Source organism: Saccoglossus kowalevskii, chromosome 7, assembly GCF_978046115.1.
Source record: "Saccoglossus kowalevskii chromosome 7, keSacKowa6.1, whole genome shotgun sequence".
Classification (NCBI taxonomy): domain Eukaryota; kingdom Metazoa; phylum Hemichordata; class Enteropneusta; family Harrimaniidae; genus Saccoglossus; species Saccoglossus kowalevskii.
This window is the reverse complement of record NC_140647.1, coordinates 7,647,709-7,673,437: the sequence shown is the minus strand read 5'-3', so window position 1 is coordinate 7,673,437 and position 25,729 is coordinate 7,647,709. Positions and strand designations below refer to the sequence as shown.

The following is a 25,729-nucleotide window of genomic DNA, read 5'->3' as shown; positions in this document are numbered from 1 at the left end:
CTGTATCCGATGTGAACAAACTGCCAGCTCTCAGCTTAAATATGTGGGCGAGAGCGTGTTCGAGAGTGCGTCTCATGACAGGGTCATGGTAACCCACTGCCTGAAAAAACAGACTGTGCAGATGCCCTCCGATCAGCAGGGGAGACCGAAATACGTCGGTACCTCCACCATCGGGCCTTTTGCTTGGTATCCCGTTACGAGTACCGGTAGCCGAGCGCGAGGACTTCTCACTCATGCCAACGAACAACTCACCCATACCCATGCCGGTTACACCTGCTGCGCGACCTTTTCGTGAGCGAGCGACGTGGTCAGTCTCGGCAATCTTTACAAAATGCTGGAAAGAATCACAGGCTTCAGAACTCCAGTGATCACAAATACCCTCTGGGCAGACGCCCGAATCCCATATGCAAGTAATACATCGGTAGCATTTAGCATGTGGGTTCCAGTCCTGTAAGTTCTGTGTACAATGGTTTCAAACCCGCCTCAAAAACTGAGGGGATAATACCGGCGGCGAGCTTCTGGCATTGCCAGTGCATCTATCCATTTCTAAATACATTGTAAATAAAAGACGACATGCATGAGGGAAACGAAATACAGTTGTAAAAGGTGCCGCCATGAAACCAACAAGTGGTTACATAGTGGCGCTGGGTTTTGATTTCTTTGTTGTGAAAAAGCATAACACACAAAAGGGAAAACGACACGAGGGTAAAAAAGACAAGAAAAACATATCCTACCAGCTAGAATGTCGGATGCCGCGGCTGCGGCAATGACCCACGCTAGAAACCCGGACAGGAAAAAGCAAAAAAGCCAGGCAGAGCCGCTAAGAATCATTCCCGACGAGGCGGAGATGAAAGAAGAGTGATTGTACAGCCGTCTATGGCGCTGCCATATGGTCTCAGTCACGAAAGGAAATCTTGGGGTCATGGGGCTTCCCCTGATCTAGATTCTATCTCTCCGTCACCGGCAGAATCGCTGATTAATGCCTACAGTTCAAAATAGTCATTTTGACTGACCGGAGTCTATGGTGGGTAATTGAACGTAGTGAATTTCTTTGTTGTGAAAAAATATTACACGAGAGTAAAGAAGACATGAAAAACTTATCCTACCAGTTAGAATGTCGAATGCCGCCCAGCGGCAACAACCCAAGCTAGAAACCCGGCCAGGAAAAAAGCAAGCGATCCGGGCAGAGCTCGCTAAATTTCTTCTCCATTCGAGGCGGGGAAAAATCAGAGTCATTGTCCAGCCGTTAGTGGCGCTGCCATATGGCCTCGGTCACGTGGTTCGTGACGTAAGGGAAGAGAATCTTGGGGTCATGGGGGTTCCCCTGACCTAGATTCTATCTCTCCATCACTGGCAGAAACGCTGATTAATGCCTACAGTTCAAAATAGTCATTTTGACTGACCGGAGGTAATTGAACGTAGTGAATTAACAATGAACAAAATTTAAATGAAACTCATTAACATTATGCAAATTAGATAATTAATAAACTATTATAATATTATGTATTTGGTACATAACAAATACAAGCCATTCTCAATAGTTTCTATTCAGTTTTTAGTGTGTCAATTTTAAACAATAACAGATGTTAGACAGATTATAATTGTTAAATATTCAGCATTTTAAAATATTATGTTTCATGAAAGTCCTAGGAATAAGATCATTCTCATATTGTACAAAATTATGTAATGCACACATAAAGCAAATAGCTAATCAAAACATCAAAGATATTGCTCATACCAAAGTTAGTTAAAGCTTGTGAGAAATGGTTAAAATCAATCATTGTATCTATTTTCAACAAAAGCGGTGAAAGCACGTTCGAGAAACGGTTGACACCAACATGGCCGCTAGCCAGCTATTCTGAATAATATCGCAAAACAAACCTAGCCCACCATGATTGATGTCAATGCCAAGTTTGATTGAAATTGGTCCAGACATGCCTGAGAAAATGTTTAATATTTTGGGAGGGAAAAAAACAAATAAAAACCAAATTGATGTTCGCCTTTGTAGTAACTTTACAGCAAGTCTCAGAAATATTGGGGCAGCCAATTTGCAAACTCGCTAGCAAATTGGCTAACTGCTTTGGTTTTGTCTAAACTGTTGGCTTTCGAATATCATTGGTGCTGTCTGTTGGTCACGCCCACTCTGGAAGGATCTATATAACAGTAGAGGACAGACGTCTTACAGTTGGATAGCGATTTCACATTCAAATATACCAGGGAAAGTGTTCTATGTTCTTTGTGTTCTGATACAAAGGGATTGCCCACACAAAAACGACGAATGATGTCGATTTTTTTAGCTGTTGGCTTAATGTTACCCCGATTTTCTCCCAGAACTTTTCTCTTTATTTAGTTCCAAGCAGTGTTCACGATGGCTACCCCATATAGTAAATATCTGTAGATTAGCCTTAATCGCATTCATCATATTATCCCTTTACACCAGTTGACTGTGGCCATTCTCAGGGAAACTACTTTTTACATTATCTCGCCTTGCGTAACAAAAGAAAATCATTCAGGGGAATCTAGATATAACATTCTACGTCCCCTTATGCAATATAGACTCGCCCAGAGTAGACGGGACCACAAGTCGGCGCCAGCGAGATTCGAAAGCCAACTGTTTAGTCAAAACTCAAGCAGTTAGCCAATTCGCTAGCGAGTTTGCTAATTGGCTGCCCCAATACTTCTGTGACTTGTTGTAAACACAATTGGTTTGAACATGTCAGGAAAATAACGCTCATACACACAGGAACTAAAAAACAAGTCACCTTGAATCCTGTCAATATTATCTTAGATGGAGTCTTTTCATGCAAATTCCTTGGTGACAACTGATTTGGCGATGAAGCAGACAGCCTGGGACTTGTAGGTTGACTCAAGTCAGGTGTAAATGGTTCTTCAGGTGGTTGCATTCCAGCCAAGCTAATCGGCTTGTATTCCTCTTCCTTCTTGGCAGTCTGATAAGTCATTGAGAGAAAGATTACATACAATTTAGAAATTAATTTATATTCAACAGAAAAAATCATCTACATGGGCCAATCTACTTAATACCGATTGGTAGGGGGAAATATACATTTGACAGAGAACTAGTCACTGTTATTGTCTTCATAAAGCAAAGTGATGTGCATTAAACATGTTTGTTGTCCATGCCAATGAAATAAACCAAGTCATGCATGAGAAATGGCTAATGTCATGTTTCAATGTTGTTTTGGGGACTAAAATGAACACCAGTCAGTCAGAGATTATAAAAATAAGAAATAAACAAGCCATGCATGGCACAGTCCCCGTTAGTTATCAAATTTAAGATATATAGTTTTGTTTATAGTAATATAGCTGGAACATAAACATGTCAGGAATATGATTAAGATGATTGTTTAACATTAAAATGATTGACATTTGTATCTGATCGTCTAACGAGTATTGAGAGATATTGCTCTGGAACAGCATTAATTAAAACAAAATCAGCCATTTTGAATACATGTATAATGAATATATAAAATTTGAACATAATAAGTCTAAGCAAGTCAGAGATATGGCACTAGAACCACATTCATTAAAACAAATGGCTGCCAGTCGGCCATTTTAAATCCAATCTGAAAAATAAAATGACATGCATCAGGAACCCATAATGTCTAATGTATGTACCAAGTTTGAACAAAATCCATCCATAAATGGCAGAAATGCTTGATATTTGGTGATTTTTTAACACAAAAATGGCTACCATTCGGCCATTTTGAATAGGATCGTCAAACCAATATAACTGTCTATCTATGACATGATTTAAAATGAATATTTAAAATTTGAACATAATCAGTCTAAGAAAGTCAGAGATATGGCACTAGAACCACATTCATTAAAACAAAATGGCTGCCAGTCGGCCATTTTGAATCTTAAATGTATCTGAAAAACAAAATGATATGCATCAAGGTCCTATAATGTCCAACGTATATACAAGGTTTGAACAAAATCCATCTCTAAACAGCCGGGAAATGCTGGATTTTGATGATTTGTTAGCACAAAAATGGTCACCATTCGGCCATTTTGAATAGGATCGTCAAACCAATATAACTGTATATCTATGACATGATTTATAATGAATATTTAAAATTTGAACATAATCAGTCTAAGCAAGTCAGAGATATGGCACTAGAACCACATTCATTAAAACAAAATGGCTGCCAGTCAGCCATTTTTAATCTTTTCTGAAAAACAAAATGATATACATCAAGGTTCTATAATGTCTAACTTATACACCAATTTCGAACAAAATCCATAAGCACGCACACACGCACGCACGGTCGCACAGAAACACAGAGGTCAAAACATAAGTCCCCGTTTTCGGACTGCGTCCGAACAGGGACTAATAAACATCCAAATGTATACCATCATTTATTTTCTTTGAACCAACTTTGAAAGGTAAGGTATATTCAAAATATGGTTGAGGACACAAAAAAAATATAAACAACTGATCAGCCAATCAAGATCCTGTAAAGAATTGATACCGGTAATATTGAAGAATTGTTCACCAAACAAGCCAGATAATATGGAAGAATTGTTCACAATACAAGTCAGATAATATGGAAGAATTGTTCACAACACAAGTCAGATAATATGGAAGAATTGTTCACAATACAAGTCAGATAATATGGGAGAATTGTTCACAATACATGTCAGATAATATGGGAAATTGTTCACAATACAAGTGACATAATATGGAAGAATTATTCACCACACAAGTCAGATAATATGGAAGAATTGTTCACAATACAAGTGACATAATATGGAAGAATTGTTCACCACACAAGTCAGATAATATGGAAGAATTGTTCACCACACAAGTCAGATAATATGGAAGAATTGTTCACCACACAAGTCAGATAATATGGAAGAATTGATCGCCATACAAGTCAGATAATATGGAAGAATTGATCGCCATACAAGTCAAATAATATGGAAGAATTGTTCACCATACAAGTCAGATAATATGGAAGAATTGTTCACCACACAAGTCAGATAATACGGAAGAATTGTTCACAATACAAGTGACATAATATGGAAGAATTGTTCACCACACAAGTAAGATAATATGGGAGACTTGTTCACAATACAAGTCAGATAATATGGAAGAATTATTCACCATACAAGTCAAATATGGAAGAATTGTTCACCACACAAGTCAGATAATATGGAAGAATTGTTCACAACACAAGTCAGATAATATGGAAGAATTGTTCACCACACAAGTCAGATAATATGGAAGAATTGTTCACCACACAAGTCAGATAATATGGAAGAATTGTTCACCACACAAGTCAGATAATACAGAAGAATTGTTCACCACACAAGTAAGATAATATGGGAGAATTGTTCACAATACAAGTCAGATAATATGGAAGAATTGTTCACCATACAAGTCAGATAATATGGAAGAATTGCTCACCACACAAGTCAGATAATATGGAAGAATTGTTCACCACACAAGTCAGATAATATGGAAGAATTGTTCACAATACAAGTCAGATAATATGGAAGAATTGTTCACCATACAAGTCAGATAATATGGAAGAATTGTTCACCACACAAGTCAGATAATATGGAAGAATTGTTCACCACACAAGTCAGATAATATGGAAGAATGTTCACCATACAAGTCAGATAATATGGAAGAATTGTTCACCATACAAGTCAGATAATATGGAAGAATTGTTCACCATACAAGTCAGATAATATGGAAGAATTGTTCACCATACAAGTCAGATAATATGGAAGAATTGATCGCCATACAAGTGACATAATATGGAAGAATTGTTCAAGTAACACACATGTAACCTGGAGCTGAGGCAGCATTGTACAGGTGAACAAGCATAAGTGATATATCTAAACCCTGCATATTACCTACCATTTTAAGTATGGTTCCAGCAACACTCTGCACAAGCCTCTCACTGCCAAATTCACCGGGAAAATGCTTCTGTACCAAAGCAGATGCAATTTCATATGCATTACTATTCAGACTTGTGTCTCTTTCATACTGGAACCAATACACAGTTTCTTTAACTGTTTTACCACCCCATGTCAGTTCCACGGGCAAACTAATGATAATGAGAAAGTGACAAAACAATACAACACAGAAAGAACAGCTGGTTTTATGCCAAAAAAGGTGATTAGCAAAATCTGTATTATTCTTAGAACAGATTGTATTATTCCCATACCCCGTATTCTACTCACTTTTCAGGTAGATTGCCATACTCTGTCCCTTCCCATACCCTGTATTCCAATCACTTTTCAGGTAGATTGTCTTACTCTGTCCCTTCCCATACCCTGTATTCCAATCACTTTTCAGGCAGATTGTCATACTCTGTCCCTTCCCATACCATGTATTGTACTCACTTTTCAGGTAGATTGTCATACTCTGTCCCTTCCCATACCCCATATTTTACTCACTTTTCAGGCAGATTGTCATACTCTGTCCCATCCCAGTAGTGCTTAAATCCACAGTTACATCGTGTATCAGGTGCTGGAGTCTTTGTTCTGTCACCGTTATTGTAGACAATACTACCATCACCATTCACTAGACGCACTGAGTTGCTAGTGAATACAAAATATATTGTCTTATCAGTTCATTAAATGCAAATCAGGAACACACCACATCAGGAACACACCACATCAGGAACACACCACACCAGGAACACACCACACCAGGAACACACCACACCAGGAACACACCACACCAGGAACACACCACACCAGGAACACACCACACCAGGAACACACCACACCAGGAACACACCACACCAGGAACACACCACATCAGGAACACACCACATCAGGAACACACCACACCAGGAACACACCACACCAGGAACACACCACACCAGGAACAAACCACACCAGGAACACACCACACCAGGAACACACCACACCAGGAACACACCACACCAGGAACACACCACATCAGGAGCACACCACACCAGGAACACACCACACCAGGAACACACCACACCAGGAACACACCACACCAGGAGCACACCACATCAGGAGCACACCACATCAGGAACACACCACATCAGGAACACACCACATCAGGAAGACACCACATCAGGAACACACCACATCAGGAACACACCACATCAGGAACACACCACACCAGGAACACACCACACCAGGAACACACCACACCAGGAACACACATCAGGAACACACCACATCAGGAACACACCACATCAGGAACACACCACATCAGGAACACATCACATCAGGAACACACCTCATGATGTGCATGATGATGTATATGTAAAATTTGAACTTGTTGAGTCAGAGATAAATATCTGAAATGACATTTATTAAAAACAAAATGGCTGACAGTTAGCCACTTTGAACCCTTTAAAAAAACAAGATGACATGCAAAGTCCCATTATGCTCAATGTATGGACTAAGTCTGAACAAAATTTGTTCAATCATGACAGAGATCTAGTTGTGGAATTGTTTAAATACTTGATGATAATGTATTTTATGAGTTTAGCCACCTTGAATCTGACTGTAAAACGAATGGATGACCTTGAATCAGACCATAAAATAAGTGGCCTTGTACCAGGTTATAAAGCGAACGGCTGACCTAGAACCAGATTGGGAAAACCAGATGAATGACCATGAATCAGCTTGTAAAACGAGTGGATGGCCTTGGACTAGCCCATAAAATGAATGGATGCCCTGGACGGAAAAATGGATGGGTGGCCTTGAATCTGACCATGAAATGGGTGGATGGCCTCGAGTCAGACCATGAAGCATATGTTTAACCTTGGATTTGAGTGTGAAATGAATGAAGGATCTTGAATCAATCCATAAAACAAATTGATGACCTTGCCCCAGGCTGGAAAACTGCATGGATGGCCTTGGGTTGAGTCGTGAAATGGGTGGATGACCTTGAGTCAGACAGTGGAGTGAGTGAATGACCTTGACTTGGTCAGTGAGTTGAGAGGATGACCTCGAGTCAGGCCGTTAAACGGATGGTTGTGAATATGTATTCCAAAATGCATGATGTATGTGGAAAGTTTGAATGTTATCTATCAACTGCCTGTCCCTATTGCTGTGGTGCAGTGCCATCACAGGCCGTACCTAGATTTAAGGCAAAGTTAATGTGTTAACGAGTTTTAAATACAGGGGAGCTAGTGGGCCCTTTGGGAGGTTAGTGTTTTAAAGATCAAATCTGCATATTTCAATTGTGACCAATCATATGAACTATGCTGCCCTATTAGCATAAATAAATAAACTATCCGTTTGCCGGCAATTTTTAATTTAGTACTCAGTTCGCATTGCCAAGCCAGCCACAGACGTCGTGTTTTTCTCTCCCACCCACCACACCCTCTTTTACATGAGTAGGTCATGATATTTACCATGGGTGTGCGATTCCTTTTATTTCTAAGTCTTGCAATGTCAAAGCCAGTTGATTGCTTTTTCTTACTTTACCAATGATCAACATAGGTTGATTGCTGTATTAGTTTTATTAAGAACCAACACAGGTTGAGCTATGTTTTCTTTTAAAAATTTTCCAATAATCAACACAGGTTGATTAGTGTGTCTCTTTTAAACTCCAAGGGGGACTTTAGTCCATTAGTTTAGTTTGTAGTTTTTAGATATGTACGTTACAAGTGTTTTCAAAGTCAGCATGTTCACATTTACATAGCATTTGCATAAATTTGCATATTCCTTGTGAAAACACTGGTTTCTTAGTTCATAGTGCTTTAGTAATAAACTACCCCCTATATGGATCCAATACATCTATATGTATGTGTGTGTTATTCTCTTTGACCTCCCAAACTGCCTGTCCCTATTGCTGCGGTGCAGTGCCCTCACAGGCCGTACCTGGATTTAAACTCAGAATAAGTTGTTATTTACATCCCATACAACCATAAACTTTAAGACTGCTCTTGTAAAAAACTGAATCAATGAAAAAACTAATTACATAAACCTGAACTAAGATCTACTTACCCCTGGCACCAAGAGCACTGTGTTAATGTACTATGTGACAAATCAGGAACCAATTCATCTTTTACTGGATCATATGAACAAATCAAACCTAAAAATAAAACATAAAAACAATATACGTTGTTTGTCTATTGAAATCATCTATCATTGTGTCATGCTTATACCAGTATTGGAGTCTGCTAAAAACATATTTTCACAAGACAGGAAAGTCTAAATTAAACTAAAAATAAAAATATTAAGTAGATGTGATATGTGTTTATACAATGTATAGACTTTGCTTACCATGCAATGGGAATGAGTATTTCTTGTTATGTTGTAATTTTCCATGTGTGTTCTCTGCCAAAGCATATAACATTCCTCCTCTAATGAACCACTCGGGTGAAACGGTGAACTCCGTTATTGCATCACATGTCAAGCATCTGTATAACCGCTTTTCACTAACTGACTTCCGCGTGGCTTCTGTTACAATTTCTGTCTGCACTCCGACAATACCTTAAAAATAAATATATTCCTTGTGACTGTGTGCTATGACTTCACTTACATGTTTTCATTGCAGTATTTCACTGGTGTATGTGTGTGCATAACGTATCATATCACATCAACATGTAATTTAAATAATGCTATTTCCCAAATAAAAAATTTACAATTGCATGCATTTATATTACTCTTATGACATTATACCAAAATATACAAACTGCTTCTTGTTGAGATACAAATCTATTTGGCCTTAATGAAACTTTCTACAGAGAGTGCTTTTTAAAATACACCGAGTGTTCCTAATCTTAATGCTTACCGGTAGTAAATATTTTATATTCATTATGATAGTACTTGCGGACAAATTCTCATAAATCACAGTAAAACTGTGCAGAGTTCCTGTTTTTCTTAGTCACTGATGGTGATTCAAAAACAAAATGTTTTATTGTGACCACTGTGAATGGGTAAATTCTGTTTTGAACAATAAGCTGTTATAACCGTAAAAATGTTAAATACTACTTAAATGCTCTGTGTATAAACTTACCTGATCTATTGTAGACATATTGATGCATATCAGCTGTGTATAAACTTACCTGATCTCTTAGACATATTGGTGCATATCAGCTGTGTATAAACTTACCTGATCTCTTATAGACATATTGGTGCATATCAGCTGTGTATAAACTTACCTGATCTCTTATAGACATATTGGTGCATATCAGCTGTGTATAAACTTACCTGACCTCTTGTAGACATATTGGTGCATATCAGCTGTGTATAAACCCACCTGATCTCTTATAGACATATTGGTGCATATCAGCTGTTTATAAACTTACCTGACCTCTTATAGACATATTGGTGCATATCAGCTGTGTATAAACTTACCTGATCTCTTATAGACATATTGGTGCATATCAGCTGTGTATAAACTTACCTGACCTCTTATAGACATATTGGTGCATATCAGCTGTGTATAAACTTACCTGACCTCTTATAGACATATTGGTGCATATCAGCTGTGTATAAACTTACCGGATCTCTTATAGACATATTGGTGCATATCAGCTGTGTATAAACTTACCTGACCTCTTATAGACATATTGGTGCATATCAGCTGTGTATAAACTTACCTGACCTCTTATAGACATATTGGTGCATATCAGCTACAAGTTTGGGATGTACATGATAATTATCCATGAAAACTTCCTCCATGGCATTAGCAAGTCTCTCTATGTATTTATCCTAGAATAATTGAATAAAACAAATCTTTAGTTGACCAAACATTTGAATACCAGAAGTGAGTATAAACATAGCATATTCATTTTTTATTAAATTAATAAAGATCGATAAAGAGCCATTGCTCAAAACGTCTAGTTATTTTTCATAGTTACTTAGGACTACGATTACCCGTTGTTTTTTTTTGCAGGGGATATCCAGGCAAACGCCCACCCTCTATTTTTTGACAATTTTCCATGTTCAGGACCCTGGGCTCTTACCCGGATAAATACGGTACATATCATTTTTTATTAGACATTATTGAGAACAAATCACATGTTTGTGTACATATGTGTGAACAAGCATTAACCAACATTGATGGTTGGAACAAGGGCATTAAGCAAAAGTGTTGGATCAGTGATACATTATGCTTTGAAAGATTTAATAAATAATATTCATATTAAATATACACACAAACTAGATACTGCGCCATTATATCTATATTTAATTTCCTTACCGAGTTGACACGTATTAGATAAGTTGAGAAAGTCGTAAGTTATCAATAGCGGCGTACATGAGAGTTGGAAAAAATATTTAACAGTGCCGCCATCGAGGAATTGCGCATGCTTCTACTTCATGATTGCATGTGCGTCTGTGTTCTGCTATAAATGAGAAATTCTGATAAACTATAAAATAGATAGGGTATGACACAGCGCATTCCATTTTCGGACACACCGCATACCAGACTTTTGTTCGCAAACATTATCTATGGTGTTTGTAGTTGACGGTCGAGTACAAACAACCACATCATCATTATTTTTGCGTACAACGGTACATAATTTTTATGTGATGGTTTTGAAAAATCTTTATGAATACAGAAATAAAACAAATTTTTCATGAACATATTGAAAATTTTGCTTGATCGAGCCTATTTTTTGAGTTATCGCACCCTGACGCCGGCTTTACAGATATTGTTCAAAATCAGAGTCACCCGAGAAGCTGGTTGAAAGGGGCTGACTCGCAAAATGAGCCAACACCGACAGCCCTGTCTCCCATTTACTGCAAACATGGTTGCTAAAATGTGTTCAGCTCTAAGCAAAGGAATATTCACACCTTTTACAGATGTTATGCTTCAAGCAGTAGTCTCAGTGGTCTTTTGAGGTGTGGTGAATTCACCACAGAGATCTTAATAACGAATCAGTAGTTGCAGTATTGCGAGAGTACATCGTTGTTTTATTGCCGGTAAGATTATTTCGCCCGTCATCGAACTAGACATCTAGTGACAGCGATGCATTATTAAAGTGATTATTAAAGTTTCTGAATTTCACAGCAAACATTCGATATTGAGCCCAGATTAGTGAGTTATGTTTTTTAATGATTGAACATGGTGTGTACCTTCTTTTATAAAAGGCAGACATGCATAATAATGCGAAGAAAAGCACGGTACACCTATGCAATGGTATGAGTATTGAACGAAAATTTGCAGGTCATGTGTTCTATACGACGATCACCTACTGGCCAGCTTTGGATGTGTCATACCCCTTCTATTTATTATGAAGAGCAGGGTGAAATCGTCCTACATTCAAACGTTTTAAAAAAGTAAGTATGTCTTATAGGTGCTAGAAGTATGTATTCTAAAACTTGAAGTCTGAGCAAGATGCAAAACCACTACATGTACGAGTTCGATCAAAACATTTCATTACCACAATGCTTGTAGTATTGTTTTTGTTTTTCCATTTCTAGAATGTTACTAATACATGTAACTTATTTTATCCAAGAGTGAAAATATTCATGTATTGTATTAACCCAGGCACTTTTGCCTACCACCCTTGGTTGGAATAGCACAGTCTAGCTCTACTGTTTCATCAGAACACAGTCTAGCTCTACTGTTTCATCAGAACACAGACTAGCTCTACTGTTTCATCAGAGCACAGTCTAGCTCTACTGTTTCATCAGAACACAGTCTAGCTCTACTGTTTCATCAGAACACAGTCTAGCTCTACTGTTTCATCAGAACACAGTCTAGCTCTACTGTTTCATCAGAACACAGTCTAGCTCTACTGTTTCATCAGAGCACAGTCTAGCTCTACTGTTTCATCAGAACACAGTCTAACTCTACTGTTTCATCAGAACACAGTCTAGCTCTACTGTTTCATCAGAACACAGTCTAGCTCTACTGTTTCATCAGAGCACAGTCTAGCTCTACTGTTTCATCAGAGCACAGTCTAGCTCTACTGTTTCATCAGAGCACAGTCTAGCTCTACTGTTTCATCAGAACACAGTCTAGCTCTACTGTTTCATCAGAGCACAGTCTAGCTCCACTGTTTCATCAGAACACAGTCTAGCTATACTGTTTCATCAGAGCACAGTCTAGCTCTACTGTTTCATCAGAGCACAGTCTAGCTCTACTGTTTCATCAGAGCACAGTCTAGCTCTACTGTTTCATCAGAACACAGTCTAGCTCTACTGTTTCATCAGAACACAGTCTAGCTCCACTGTTTCATCAGAGCACAGTCTAGCTCTACTGTTTCATCAGAACACAGTCTAGCTCTACTGTTTCATCAGAACACAGTCTAGCTCTACTGTTTCATCAGAGCATAGTCTAGCTCTACTGTTTCATCAGAACACAGTCTAGCTATACTGTTTCATCAGAACACAGTCTAGCTCTACTGTTTCATCAGAACACAGTCTAGCTCTACTGTTTCATCAGAGCATAGTCTAGCAATAATAAGGTCCACCCAAAAAACATAATTATGCACCAAGTAGAAAAGCAATAGATTTAACAGTTCTCAAAAAGAAGTTGTTTAAAAATATGTTGATGCCGGACACAGGGGGACAACAACGAACAATCATCTTACACCAACAACTCCACCTGTTGCCTTCGATGAAAGGGGAGATAATCAAAATCAAAGAAAGCTTAGAAAGAACTCCCGTGTGCTGAGAGTATTGAAGACACATTAAAAATTAATTCAAAATTACTTGTACATGAGATACTGATGGAAAAGCTGACAACTAATTATGTAAATCAGGTAACTAATATGAACAGAACAACAAACAAATTATGAATTATTAAACTAATTAGAGAATTAATATTAATCAAAATTAATCAGGCCTGTCTATTGTCCTGGAGCATTTATGTACCAAATTTTATTCAAATGTGATGATCAGTAATTGAGATATCAGTGTTAATTAATTATGTTAATTAGGTGATTAATAAGCATAAATATTTACCAAAAACTAATTGGGTTTCTGCATAGTTCTCTTTAAAAGTTTCATTAAAATCCAATTTGTGGTTCTTTATATATCAGTGGAACATTATGCAAATTAGGTAATTAATATCCAATTAAAACTAATCAAGTGTCTGTATAATCCTAGAAGATCTATGTAGCAAGTCTCATTGAAATATGATGATTACTACTTGATATATCAAAAGCTGAAAATTAATTAATTATGCAAATTAGCTAATTAATATATACTGATATTACCCTAAAAACTATCAGGTCTGTGCAGTGTCCTATGACATCTATGTACCAAGTTTTAGTGAAATGTGATGATTAGTACTTGAGATATCAGTGGAAAAGCCGAAAATTGATTAATCATTATGCAAATTAGGTAATTAATATTGCACAGATTTTTACCCAAAACTAATCAAATCTGCGCATTAGTTTGGAGCATCTGTGTGCCAAGTTTCATCAAAAACTGATGTATGGTTCTTGAGATATCAGTGGAACAGACGGACACACATACACATACACACACACACACACACACACACATACTCGCATTACTATATGCTCAGAGGACTCGGTTTCTAGACCAGTCTCCGAGGACGTCACTTTCTAGTGGGTTTACAGGCTTGATATTTAATTACATAATTTAATATTATTGTAGGTATACATGGGTTAGTAGAGTTTAGCAATCAGACCATTTCTTCAAGGACCTGCCTTTGACTATCATACTGAGGACCACCTTTCTGAGGACGCGATTTTTTTTCAGAGGACGTGGAAAATCTCGGGGGTGTCACTCCCTCATGTGCAAAGTGTCACTTCACATGTCCTCGAACTGATATGAACAATAGCATAGCATTCACACATATAAGTGCAATTCACAAATGGCAGTAAGATTGTCAAATATTTGTTATAGAGAATTGAAACTCATACACTCAGTTACCAGCAAATGCTAGGTATGTCTTCTCTGTAACAAAAATCAGATCGAAAAAATGAAAAACAATTTGTGATGCCTTGCCCTGTCTATGCCCAGCACAAAAACATTCCATTTATGTATACAAAATATTCACAAATTTGCTTGAGCATTAAATCTCTGAATACCTTTAGTTTAATATTTGTAAATCTGATTTGAATTTAGACAGCAACACTTCCTAAATTTTTAATTGTTTTTTCTTTGTCATGTCACTTTTCATTTATCCATTATCATCCATTCCAATGGATGTTAAGTGATTGAATGTATAAATAAAAATAGGTGTGGATATTTTTGTATATACAACATCGTTCAATAACTTAGTGGTGCTGAAAATTGGGTAGGGAAGGTAGCTGCTCCCCTCTCGTTCTGCACAATTTTATTAGGGAAGCAAGCATTTCTTTTTAACTTTTTTTGTACAAAATGGCAATGTACATCTCCAGTAGGGGACAACACTGATAGTTGCATAAACTGCAACTGTAATTCTCAGAGCAATGAACTCGTATCAGTATTTATCTAGCATTGTTTCCAAATTTTGAATTCGATAAAATAGAATGGGGTTGGAATCTGGTTGATACAACTTTCACACAGAATATCATCACGCTATTTTCTACTAACCAACTTTATTTGCAATAGTTTGAAGGAATACATATTCCTTTCTTACATTATAATGAGAAATGAGCAGAGATCAAAGTGTACTTGTTAATAGTATAGGCAGGGAGTTTTCCATAGTTGTGTTTTTTCTCAGCCACATGTGGCATTATGTATAGAAAATTTGTAAATATTTTTAGTATATTTTTGTTTCTGTTGGAATGCAATATCAAACAAAATGTTTATTCTTATTTTCAAACTTCCAGCATGAAAAGGTGGTAATTTTCCATCCCAAATTTAGGTGAGATAGAGCATACGGTACTCCAACATTTAAACAAGACCATGTTGTGGATGACCACAGATAACTATGGTAGTGGAAGGAATAAACCTGTTTGGAACTCAAGTACACCTAAGATCAAATGCACAAAATGATCATTGTAAATGATCTAAATGCTTATGCCCATAAACTTAAAGGGTGGTGGTCGGCGCAGCGGGTGTTTGAATTACACGTAAACAATGTATTTCACACGCATTGTGTGCATTGGTACAAGTCCATTATCAACCAGGCCATGGTGCAACGACCACCTTGCTTTAGGATTTATTTGATGAAAAACAAAATATATGGAGGTAGAAATACATGAAAATATTAATTAATCATAACAAAGAACACAGGAACTCCATTAATGAAGCCATGAATTCAGCCACTTATTTCAGATTGAGCTCAATTCAATAACATTTACATTTCTAGAATCCAATTATGTTTTTATAATTCATCCTAAGTAACAAATGATGTACACAGAATATCTCAAACTTGCTATTGGCTTTTGGAGCAAAGCATGATTTTGATTGACATGATTACCATAAGACCAATCAGTGTAACATGTTTTTTTAGAATGTAGGACAAGTGCACATGTAGTATTACTGAGTAGCAGAGATAGGTTTGTTTCACCTGATCACACATTCAGTTCAGTATAAAGACATAATTTTTTTGTGACCACTGTAGTTAAAACGACAATAGATGCAACTATCGATATTTTCATTTTAATAAAACATTTCCTGCAGACACTGAAAGCATAGCATAAACGGACATTGTACATTAAATCATTGTCAGTGAAATAAGGGGGGGGGGCACGGTTGCGTCATGGTCTCCATCTATTGAATTCCAGTTTTGATGAAAAATTACAGTACATGATAACTTACTGAGGGCCCTGGGTCAAATACGTTCCCAGCTTGAAAGGCTGACCAATCTCCACGCAATTATGTCTAAAACAGTATTTTGGTAATCTTTATGTAGGTATATTTAAACAAAAATTTTCAAAATCTATTGTCGCTTTAAGAACCTGTCACTGTTTCTATAGTACCAGTTATCAGAAATTAATGAAGGTATGACCCAACTGCAAAGGTTACAACAACCTGCATAGATTTGACCACAATATCTGACAGTGTGAGATTCATTGCAATAACAATGAAGTGGCCTTAAGGTATAGATGCATGTTCGTGGGCACTTTGAGTGAATTATTTTTTTTTTGCTTTTTCTTACCCAGACAGTCTTGGCTAGATAATGTTAAAATTTTGGAGCATTGTCAATGCTGAAACACTCAAAAAAACGATTTTAAAATAGAGGGAACCGAGGCACACGTATGTGATTAAAAGTCCCGAAGTTTGTTTACGTTGCTTACAGTTGTAAATGATAAGTAAACAGTTTCACCCTTATCTCGCAACATGTCAACAACTTCTAGCCTGGCATATTGTTATATTACTAAATATTTTTGTTTTCACACATTTTTTTTCTCCCAAGGTATTTTAAAACTGAAGTATACAAAGTAAACATTTTTCGTTTTGCTGTAGAGATCACCCTGCTGATAGCATTGCAATGCAATGGATAAACACCATTGCTGAGCTGTATCGATAACTTGTCAATGGCATGCTCGTAAAATGCTTGGTTAATTAAAAATAAAAAAATACCCTGGAAATTACAGAAAAATTGCCAACAAGATTCTGTTTTTAAGCACCACGGAAAAATGAAGCACTCTGTGATGCCATCTTGGTTACCTCAATCGGAAACCCCTTGTCAGCTAGCATGCACCTGTAGCGATGTTGAAAAGTACATTGTATGTATGCTCTGCAACCTCTGGTACTAAGGCACTCTATAAATCGGGTACTTCCAGAGGTCAGGGTTCGTTTAATTTTTATCGACCCATCTCATCTTTAGTTGAATGAAACCTGTCTCGATTTACAATATTTTCCCTCCCATTTAGATTTTTTCTCACAGGCAGTTGACTGATTGAGTAGTAAAAACTGCAAATAGCCGTTGTGTAGCAAAATATTACGGCCCATTTCAAACTGGTCGTCTAACTTCGCATGGTCCATTTCACTGGAGATCACGAAAAACTGAGTCATACAATGTATTTTTTTAAGGTTTGAGGGAAAGTAAATTTAGACTCAATCCGCAATGTTTATATAACTGTATGAATATCTCATCAGCTTTACGTGATCCATTGTGCCCCTCACTCAGTGGAAATGATAACACGACACCGTGACAGTTTTCGCGCAAGGTGTTGACTCTGCAGACAATTTTACGTCCGTTTCCCTTGAATTGTAAATATTTTTATTTTATTTTTTATCTGACAATTGAACATCAGCAAGCATCGATGTATGATGGATTTTGGCATGTCGTTGTGATGCAATAGCCATTTTTGTAGACGATTAACGTCGTCACTTTCATAAAACAGGCATTATCTCTGTTCGTGTTTTCTGGTTAGTCACAGAGATTGGAAATTAATTAGCTCCCACAGTTTATGTTAGTTTGTCTTGAAATTCTCACACTATTTTGACAACAACCTATTATTGTTTTGAAAAAAGTTAAATACAGTGCATAATATGGAGATCCCGTCATTACTTTTTTCACCATGTTTCTTTTTGATTATTTATGTACAGCCTTGCTAAATCTTGCTAAACATTCAAAAAAGAAAATGTTTGTACCTGTTTTCTATAATTTAAAATCGTCTTTTGAGTATGTTCCACTATTCACAATACTGCGAAATTTTAACAATCTATAGCCAAGACTTTGGATAAAAAAAGCAAAAAAAAAAAAAAATTCACTCCCAAGTGCCCAAGAACCTGTATCTATACCTTAAATCATAATCCTGCTGGAACGATTCCCTTTCTATAAAAAGAGTTTAATACTACCATAGCCGAGCACCTGATGAGGTGAGATGTAGAATCAGGTGTGGTAGCAAATATGAACTGGCGGCTCTTTAGCAGTTCTTTTACAGTTTGATGTATACCACATTATTATATAACATCTGGCAGCAATAATAACAGAATTCATTTATCCTTCCGCCTCTTATGTACCGTAATCAAATTACGAACACAATCTTTTACATTTTTCCAGGACCTATGGCACAAAACTGGATTCTGTTGTAAACAACTACTGCAAGCAGCCTTTCCAGACATGTGTAGAAGTCTAATATCTTGCGAAAAATAATTTTTAACAGCCATCTGTTCTTCAACACTCCATATCTTATATTCTGCACCTAACACAAAAAGAAAATATCAAGTAAATCTACTGTTACAAAGTAACAAGGTAAATAGACAGCCGCAAATCAAAATCTGTTGCTGCAAAATTGTTTAGATTTTCAAAAAGAAGTTGTTTGAAATAATAGTTGAAAAATTGCCATCACTCAAAATCAAAACAAGGTGTATAAGTAATATCCTATGAGTAATTTCAAATTAAATGACATTTTCATATGTTGATTTTTTATGGTTTTGTAAATGACCACCAGTCAGTCAAACATAACAAAAACAAATCAACATGGATATGTAATAAATGATGTAATGCAATTTTAAAGTAAACCTTATATTTAATTATATTATAGCATTATCAATATCAGTGGATTTTATGATGTCAATGCAGCAGATTATTTGCAATAATGTATCCCATTATTGATCCCTGTACCATGGATTTGATTACAATGTAGTTTTCGAAAACGAATAAAGGAGAAACTATTTAAGAAGAGAAATTGCAAGCATCCTCGTTAGCTCTCTACGTTAAAGCACGCTCGGCTGAAGCATTTCATCTAGTAGGCATGCTTCTAGATTCTACGACTGATGCCGCTGTCATGTCCCTAATCGTGTCAATGAACTAAGGTTAACCCGGGGTGATTCAACCAAGCAGATGCTGCTATGTTTACAGAGTGTGAGTACAGAAAAATGAATAGTAGTACTACACTTATTTGTGAAACAAGATTGTTGTCAGGTGTCTTTTTTTTAGTCCCCGTTCGAACGAAGTCCGAAAACGGGGACTATCATTTTGGGTTAGTTCCATCCGTCCGTCCGTCCGTCCGTCCATTCCTATGTATGTACGTACGGAGCTATATCTCAAACACCAATTGACTGATTTCATTCAAACTTTACATGAAGACATAATATCTTACATATACGCGTCAAGTTACTTTATTATCGGAGCAAAAATGGGCGACTTGTGGCCATTTTGGATGTAAAATTTGCTATTTCTGATACCTAAACGTGTCTGCAGCAGTTTCTCAGAGATGACTGGGCCGATTTGGATCAAAGTTGGTATGATGATCATACATATTGGTTTGTAGTTGCACGTCATTTTTTTATCGTGATTCGAACAAATATGGCGGCCATCTTGTTTTTCATGGTACTCATGCTACTTTATCTTGAATGCAATGAATGTCTCTGTTTAAAGTTTGTACAGAGATAGTATACCAAGAGATACATCTGCACCAGCATGGTTTTTGTGATTCAATTCAATATGGCTGGCCGATGCCCAATTTTAATGTAAAAGCGCTAAATCGTCATTTTCACATGTCCGAGGCTGTTTCTCAAAGATGACTGGGTCGATTTGGATTAAACTTGGAATGATGATCATACACATTTGGTTATAGGTGCACGTCATACTTTTTTCGTGATTCAAACAAATATGGCGGCCATTTTGTTTTTCATGGTACCCATGCCTACTTTCCTATGAATGCAATGAATATTTCTGTTTAAATTTTGTACAAAAACAGTATACCAATAGATACATCAACACGAACATTATTTTTGTAATTTGATTCAATATGATTGTCCAAGTCTCATGTAAAAGCAATAAATCATATTTTTTTTACAAATCCATCTCCTATTAATGGTTTCAATCTAATCTCAATGACTTCATCAGCATCAAATTGATATGTCAAATCACAAAATTTTGGACGGGGACTGTGTCGTTAACAATGACTTGTTATTTATACAGCAAGATTAAAATCACTGTTTGTAGGATGGCTAACACCCACTAGCTTTCCAGCCATGTTCACTCACTCGCTACGCATTCGTTTGGCTTGAAGTATTCATCAAATCATGGGCCTCTCGTAGCATTTGAAAATAGCTATTACAGGACTGTCGCCAATAAAATCCACCTCAATGGTTTGAAAACACTTGCTGGATTGGGTAACAATACGACAACGTACATGTACCCATGGTACACACTCCTACGCACAGTCAATTCCGTCAGTCCATAGGCGGCGGTCTAGCATAGCATAGTGCAAGGTCGTGACGGACACCAAAAGTACTAGTCACTGTGTGCCGTTCACTCGGGCGACCACTACAATGCTACTCCACACCACACTGTGAATTATTTAATTACAAGAATATTTGATGGATAAAAACTAGTTTCTTTCTTAGTTTGCCATATGAGATTGTGAATACAATTTTCAGAAAGACATTTTAAATTATTCAGATTTACAGGCCAGTGACTGCGAAACAGTTCTGTTCACTGTGGATTTTTCTCGAAATTTTCCATTTTTTAGTGGCAGCAAATCCACTGATATTGAAAATGCTTCAAAAAATAACAATAATAAATTCTTTGTCAACTCATAATGGAGTGAGCTTTCGTCCATTATAGGTTGGCGGGTCGTTCATTATTGTTTAAATAGACATCATAAAGTCATAGTCTATGAGGTGCAATACACATTGAAATTTTGGCAGCTACATACTGAAACAGTTCCATACCTTGAGGCATCTGTCTGCTTTTTTTCTTTACACTAGATGAAGTCTGAGTGAAAAAAGCATCACTTTTGCCAGATGCCCTTCTTTTAGGATAAGCAAGCTCATGCTGAACTAAAAGGAAGAATCAAGTAAAATGTAAATGAAAAAGAAAGAAGAAAAATGAATCCTGCAATTCATAAAAAACTATATAGTATAATGTCCCCTATTGTATTAACAATTTAAACAAGATTTAATTTAGCTTTTATAATATTATCATTTCTATTTTTTAATTATATTATCTAGCACATGATAACTGTACAGCATGCTATAGTGTACACAAATTATTTCTTATCTAATTACAATGATGTACATGTGACACAGACTCAGTGAAGTAATTAATATAACTTTAAATTAATATAACTTTAAGTTACCTCTCTTTTTTGAGTGGCAGGATAGACAGCAGAATTGACAATATCATCAGAAAGTTCATTCCCATTCTTGAGATTCCTAAAACTGGATTCTAGTATCAAATACGGTTCTATCTTACATACAGCTGAATCTGCTGTTTTCTCAGTAGGTGCTGAAAAAATACCAGGTATAATGAAAGTAATAAAGATTCGGAAATGTACTGATCTGTGACAGTGTGTGCAAACACAGACGCTGTTCATGAAGAATAACGTAATGTAATAGTTTCATGGTTGGATTTTATTTCCCCTTTATAAAAAACAAGCCATGCATGGCACAGTCCCAGTTAGTTATCAAACTTAAGATGTATAGTTTTGTTTATAGTAATATAGTTGGAACATAAACATGTCAGAGATATGGATCCAGAAGCTGATGCTTAATTATGATTTTTTTAACACTGAAATGATTGACATTCAGCCACCTTGTTTCTAATCGTCAATCCATCCATAAATTCTTGATTTTCCAGTATTATAACTCTCACATACCTTCAGGAGTCTTGATATCAATCAGCACTGATTCTTCATCATCTGAAACCTCTGAAATAAACACACATATTGATGAAGCATACAATAGTAATGAGAAATTAATTTTTTTTTTGATGTAAGAACATCCATTTTTGTTTAGGCATAAATGTGATTTACGATAAAGTTAACAATTTTAGAATAACATTTAAAAATTTCAAAACTGCAGTTGAAAACCATTTTGCCAACCACAGGAACTGTGGCTTTGGCATAAATACAATTTCGAAATGACTTCATCCAATCAGAAATTACTTTCACGAATATAGGGCGGTAAAAAAGAACATACCATCACCACATTCATTGAAAATATTCTGGCATACATGTACGTTAAAGTAAATCCATACTTACCATTCAAGTCAATCTCTATGTCATCAAGTGATTTGTTCTTGTACTTTTCCACAGATCCTCTTTCACAAGCAAGTATAATTCTGCTGACTTTAGCGATCTGCAGGGTGTCTTGTGGGAGCCTATAAAACTTCCTATGAACTCTGATGTAATGACCCAAAAAACCAGCCAAAATTTCCTGTCCATTGTCTTTCAAGTTGAAAAGTTGAGACATAGTTGCAATTTGCTTTCTTAAGATTGGTTGAGTTGAAACATTCAGGGCAAGTCAAACCACATTTCTGTGCATATTTGTTCAAGCACATGGTAGCACGTATTGGATTCTCAAGCATAGTGAAGAACCAGATGTAGCTCATGTGTTGAGTTTTAAATCCAGAAATGCTGAAAGAAAATTGCTGTGGCAAAAGCTAACAAAGGAAATCATGCAAATAATGTTGAAGTACTCAAGGCAGGAAAGGGTTTTCTAATTCCCTTTAAAAGACCATCATATCAGATAGGTGCAACTAAATATGTTCCCTGTCCAGCCTGTTTGGGATATTTCATCCGAACTGAATTATGGAAATATCACAAATCATGTACAGTCTGGATGTTTCAAAAAGCACCACAGCAGGCATTTCATAATCGTATACAGCAAGTTGCCGGAATGTTGTCACCTCATAGTAAAAATGCTGGTATGGCTGAAATTTTTTTATCCCAAATGATTCAGGATGATGTGTCAATTACAGCAGGAAATGATGATCTGATTGTAGAATATGGCTACAGAGAATACATCAAAGTTGGTACTGCCTCTACCTGACATCAGTATGTCAAACAAAAGATGAGGGAACTAGCAAGACTACTTTTAGAGTTGAGGAAGCAGAGTAAAGAAGACTCTTGTTTAAGGGATTTTATTCATCCTACAAAATTTGATGCTGTAATCGAAGCTGCACAAATGAAGCTGGAAAACTATCTCTAGCGTTGATGTTGGGACATGCCTTGAAAAAGCGTGCTGCAATCTGTATAACTGATGCCATAAAGAGTGAAAATTCTAATATGGAAATAGCATATACAAGGTTCCTCAAGTTGTGTGAGATGCAGTGGGCTCAAAAAATTAGTTCTCATGCACTAAGCTCAAAGCTAGAACAAAAGAGAAACAAACGAAACGATCTACCATTAGTGGAAGATGTTGTAAGGATGAACAAATATCTGAAAAAAGCAGCACAATTATGAAAATCTTAAAGAAAACACCTGTAAAACGTCATGGAAGAAGCTAAGTGAAGTCACCCTCATACAGTTAATTATCTTCAATCGTCAAAGAAGTGGCGAGATGGAACGTATAACAATTACAGATTTCAGGGAATCTCGTGGAGCAAACATGGAAGAAGCATGTCATTTGTCGGATTGGGAGAAAGCCCTATGTCAGTTGTTTGAACGAGTTGAAATAAGAGGAAAAAGAGGTAGAAATGTTCCGGTCATTCTGACACACCATGTGAAAAATCAAGTCACATTGCTTATGGATAAGAGAGAGTCGGTTGGTGTTCTGAAAACCAATCTGTATGTGTTTGCCTGTCTCCAGGATTTAGAGAATCCAATACGTGCTACCATGTGCTTGAACAAATATGCACAGAAATGTGGGCGTGACATATTACCAGACGACACATCACCGGATGGAATCAGTCGCCAGTTAGCCAAGTCTCAAGTACCACGGTGTGACATATTACCAGACTGCACATCACAAAGAAAGCTATTTAATGAAATGTCTAGAAATAAAAGTTATGGTGAGGATTATGATGATCATGGAGCCTCTACATCTGAATCGTCGGATTGTGAGTCAGAGGTGTTTAACATTACACCCCAATTTCAGTCATTAAGCATTGGAAAAGATGTTGAAGAAAACAAATGTTCAAGTAATGTATGTGCTGTTTTGAAACCTGATACTTCATCATCCTCTCAAAAATAAGGCAACTGTATCTGAAACTTCATCTGTGTTGGTTCTTACAGCAAATAACACAAAGAAAAAAGGAAATGGGACAAATACCAGTATTGTGTGTACTGTATGAAGCCAGTTGCAAAGTTACCTAGGCATTTTGAAAGCAAGCATAGTGAAGAACCAGATGTAGCTCATGTGTTGAGTTTCAAATACAGAAGCGCTAAAAGAAAATTGCTGTGGCAAAAGCTAACAAACAAAGGAAATCATGCACATAATGTGGAAGTACTCAAGGCTAGAAAGGGTTTTTTAATTCCCTTTAAAAGACCATCATATCATATAGCTGCAACTGAATATGTTCCCTGTCCAGCCTGTTTAGGATATTTCATCCGAACTGAATTATGGAAACATCACAAATCATGTACAGCCATATTCTGAGTCAGTATTGTTCGTAAAAAACATTTGTTAATGGAGCAGCGTTCAAGTGACGATCAGTAACAATCTCAGCTAACGGGCTACTAATTTCATCGGATAATGTGTGGTCTGACGATATGTCACACTGTGGTACTTGACACTGGATTGACTGAGTGGTGATTCCATCAGGTGTTGTGTGGTTGGTATTACATCACATCCTGGTACTTGAGACTTGGCTAACTGACAACTGATTCCATCCGGTGAAATGCAGTCTGGTAATATGTCAGAACCAGGTACCTGAGACTTGGCTAACTGACAACTGATTCCATCCGGTGATGTGCGGTCTGGTATTGTGTCAGACCCAAATACCCGAGACTTGGCTACCTGACAACTGATTCCATCCGGTGATGTGTCGTCTGGTAATATGTCACACCCTGGTACTAGAGGCTTGCTTAACTGACAACTGATTCCATCCGGTGATGTGCGATCTGGTAATATGTCACACCCTAGTACTTGAGACTTGGCTAACTGACAACTGATTCCATCCGGTGATGTGTGGTCTGATAATATCTCACACCCTGGTACATGAGACTTGGCTAACTGACAACTGATTCCATCTGGTGATGTGTGGTCTGGTAAT

At 37.0% G+C, this 25,729-nt stretch overlaps 2 protein-coding genes across 2 annotated transcripts in view; both read right to left on the bottom strand.

Moving 5' to 3' along the window:
- The window catches only part of LOC100374853 (deubiquitinating protein VCPIP1-like), a 62,889-nt gene that overhangs the window by 17,877 nt on the left and 19,283 nt on the right, over nucleotides 1-25,729 (bottom strand). Inside the window, exons 5-10 of the mRNA XM_085501017.1 lie at nucleotides 10,578-10,689; nucleotides 9,256-9,465; nucleotides 8,977-9,064; nucleotides 6,433-6,576; nucleotides 5,891-6,080; nucleotides 2,763-2,948 (exon numbers count right to left, since the gene is read on the bottom strand). Of these exons, the coding sequence (XP_085357143.1) occupies nucleotides 2,763-2,948; nucleotides 5,891-6,080; nucleotides 6,433-6,576; nucleotides 8,977-9,064; nucleotides 9,256-9,465; nucleotides 10,578-10,689 (930 nt within the window). The remainder of the gene's footprint in view (nucleotides 1-2,762; nucleotides 2,949-5,890; nucleotides 6,081-6,432; nucleotides 6,577-8,976; nucleotides 9,065-9,255; nucleotides 9,466-10,577; nucleotides 10,690-25,729) is intronic.
- Nucleotides 15,466-24,380, bottom strand: LOC146740217 (uncharacterized). Its single transcript, XM_085501016.1, has 5 exons — nucleotides 22,776-24,380; nucleotides 22,392-22,442; nucleotides 21,873-22,021; nucleotides 21,466-21,573; nucleotides 15,466-18,986 (listed from the first exon to the last, which is right to left on the bottom strand). The coding sequence occupies exons 1-4, from the start codon at nucleotides 22,984-22,986 to the stop codon at nucleotides 21,493-21,495; spliced, it is 492 nt and encodes a 163-aa protein (XP_085357142.1). The 5' UTR covers nucleotides 22,987-24,380; the 3' UTR covers nucleotides 15,466-18,986; nucleotides 21,466-21,492.

Coding starts and splice junctions, on each gene's coding strand:
- LOC146740217 (XM_085501016.1), bottom strand. CDS start 22,986: ATGTCTCAACTTTTCAACTTGAAAGACAATGGACAGGAAATTTTGGCT. Junction 22,443..22,775: donor CATAGAGATTGACTTGAATG/GTAAGTATGGAT, acceptor TGTTTATTTCAG/AGGTTTCAGATGATGAAGAA. Junction 21,574..21,872: donor CTGCCACTCAAAAAAGAGAG/GTAACTTAAAGT, acceptor TCTTCCTTTTAG/TTCAGCATGAGCTTGCTTAT.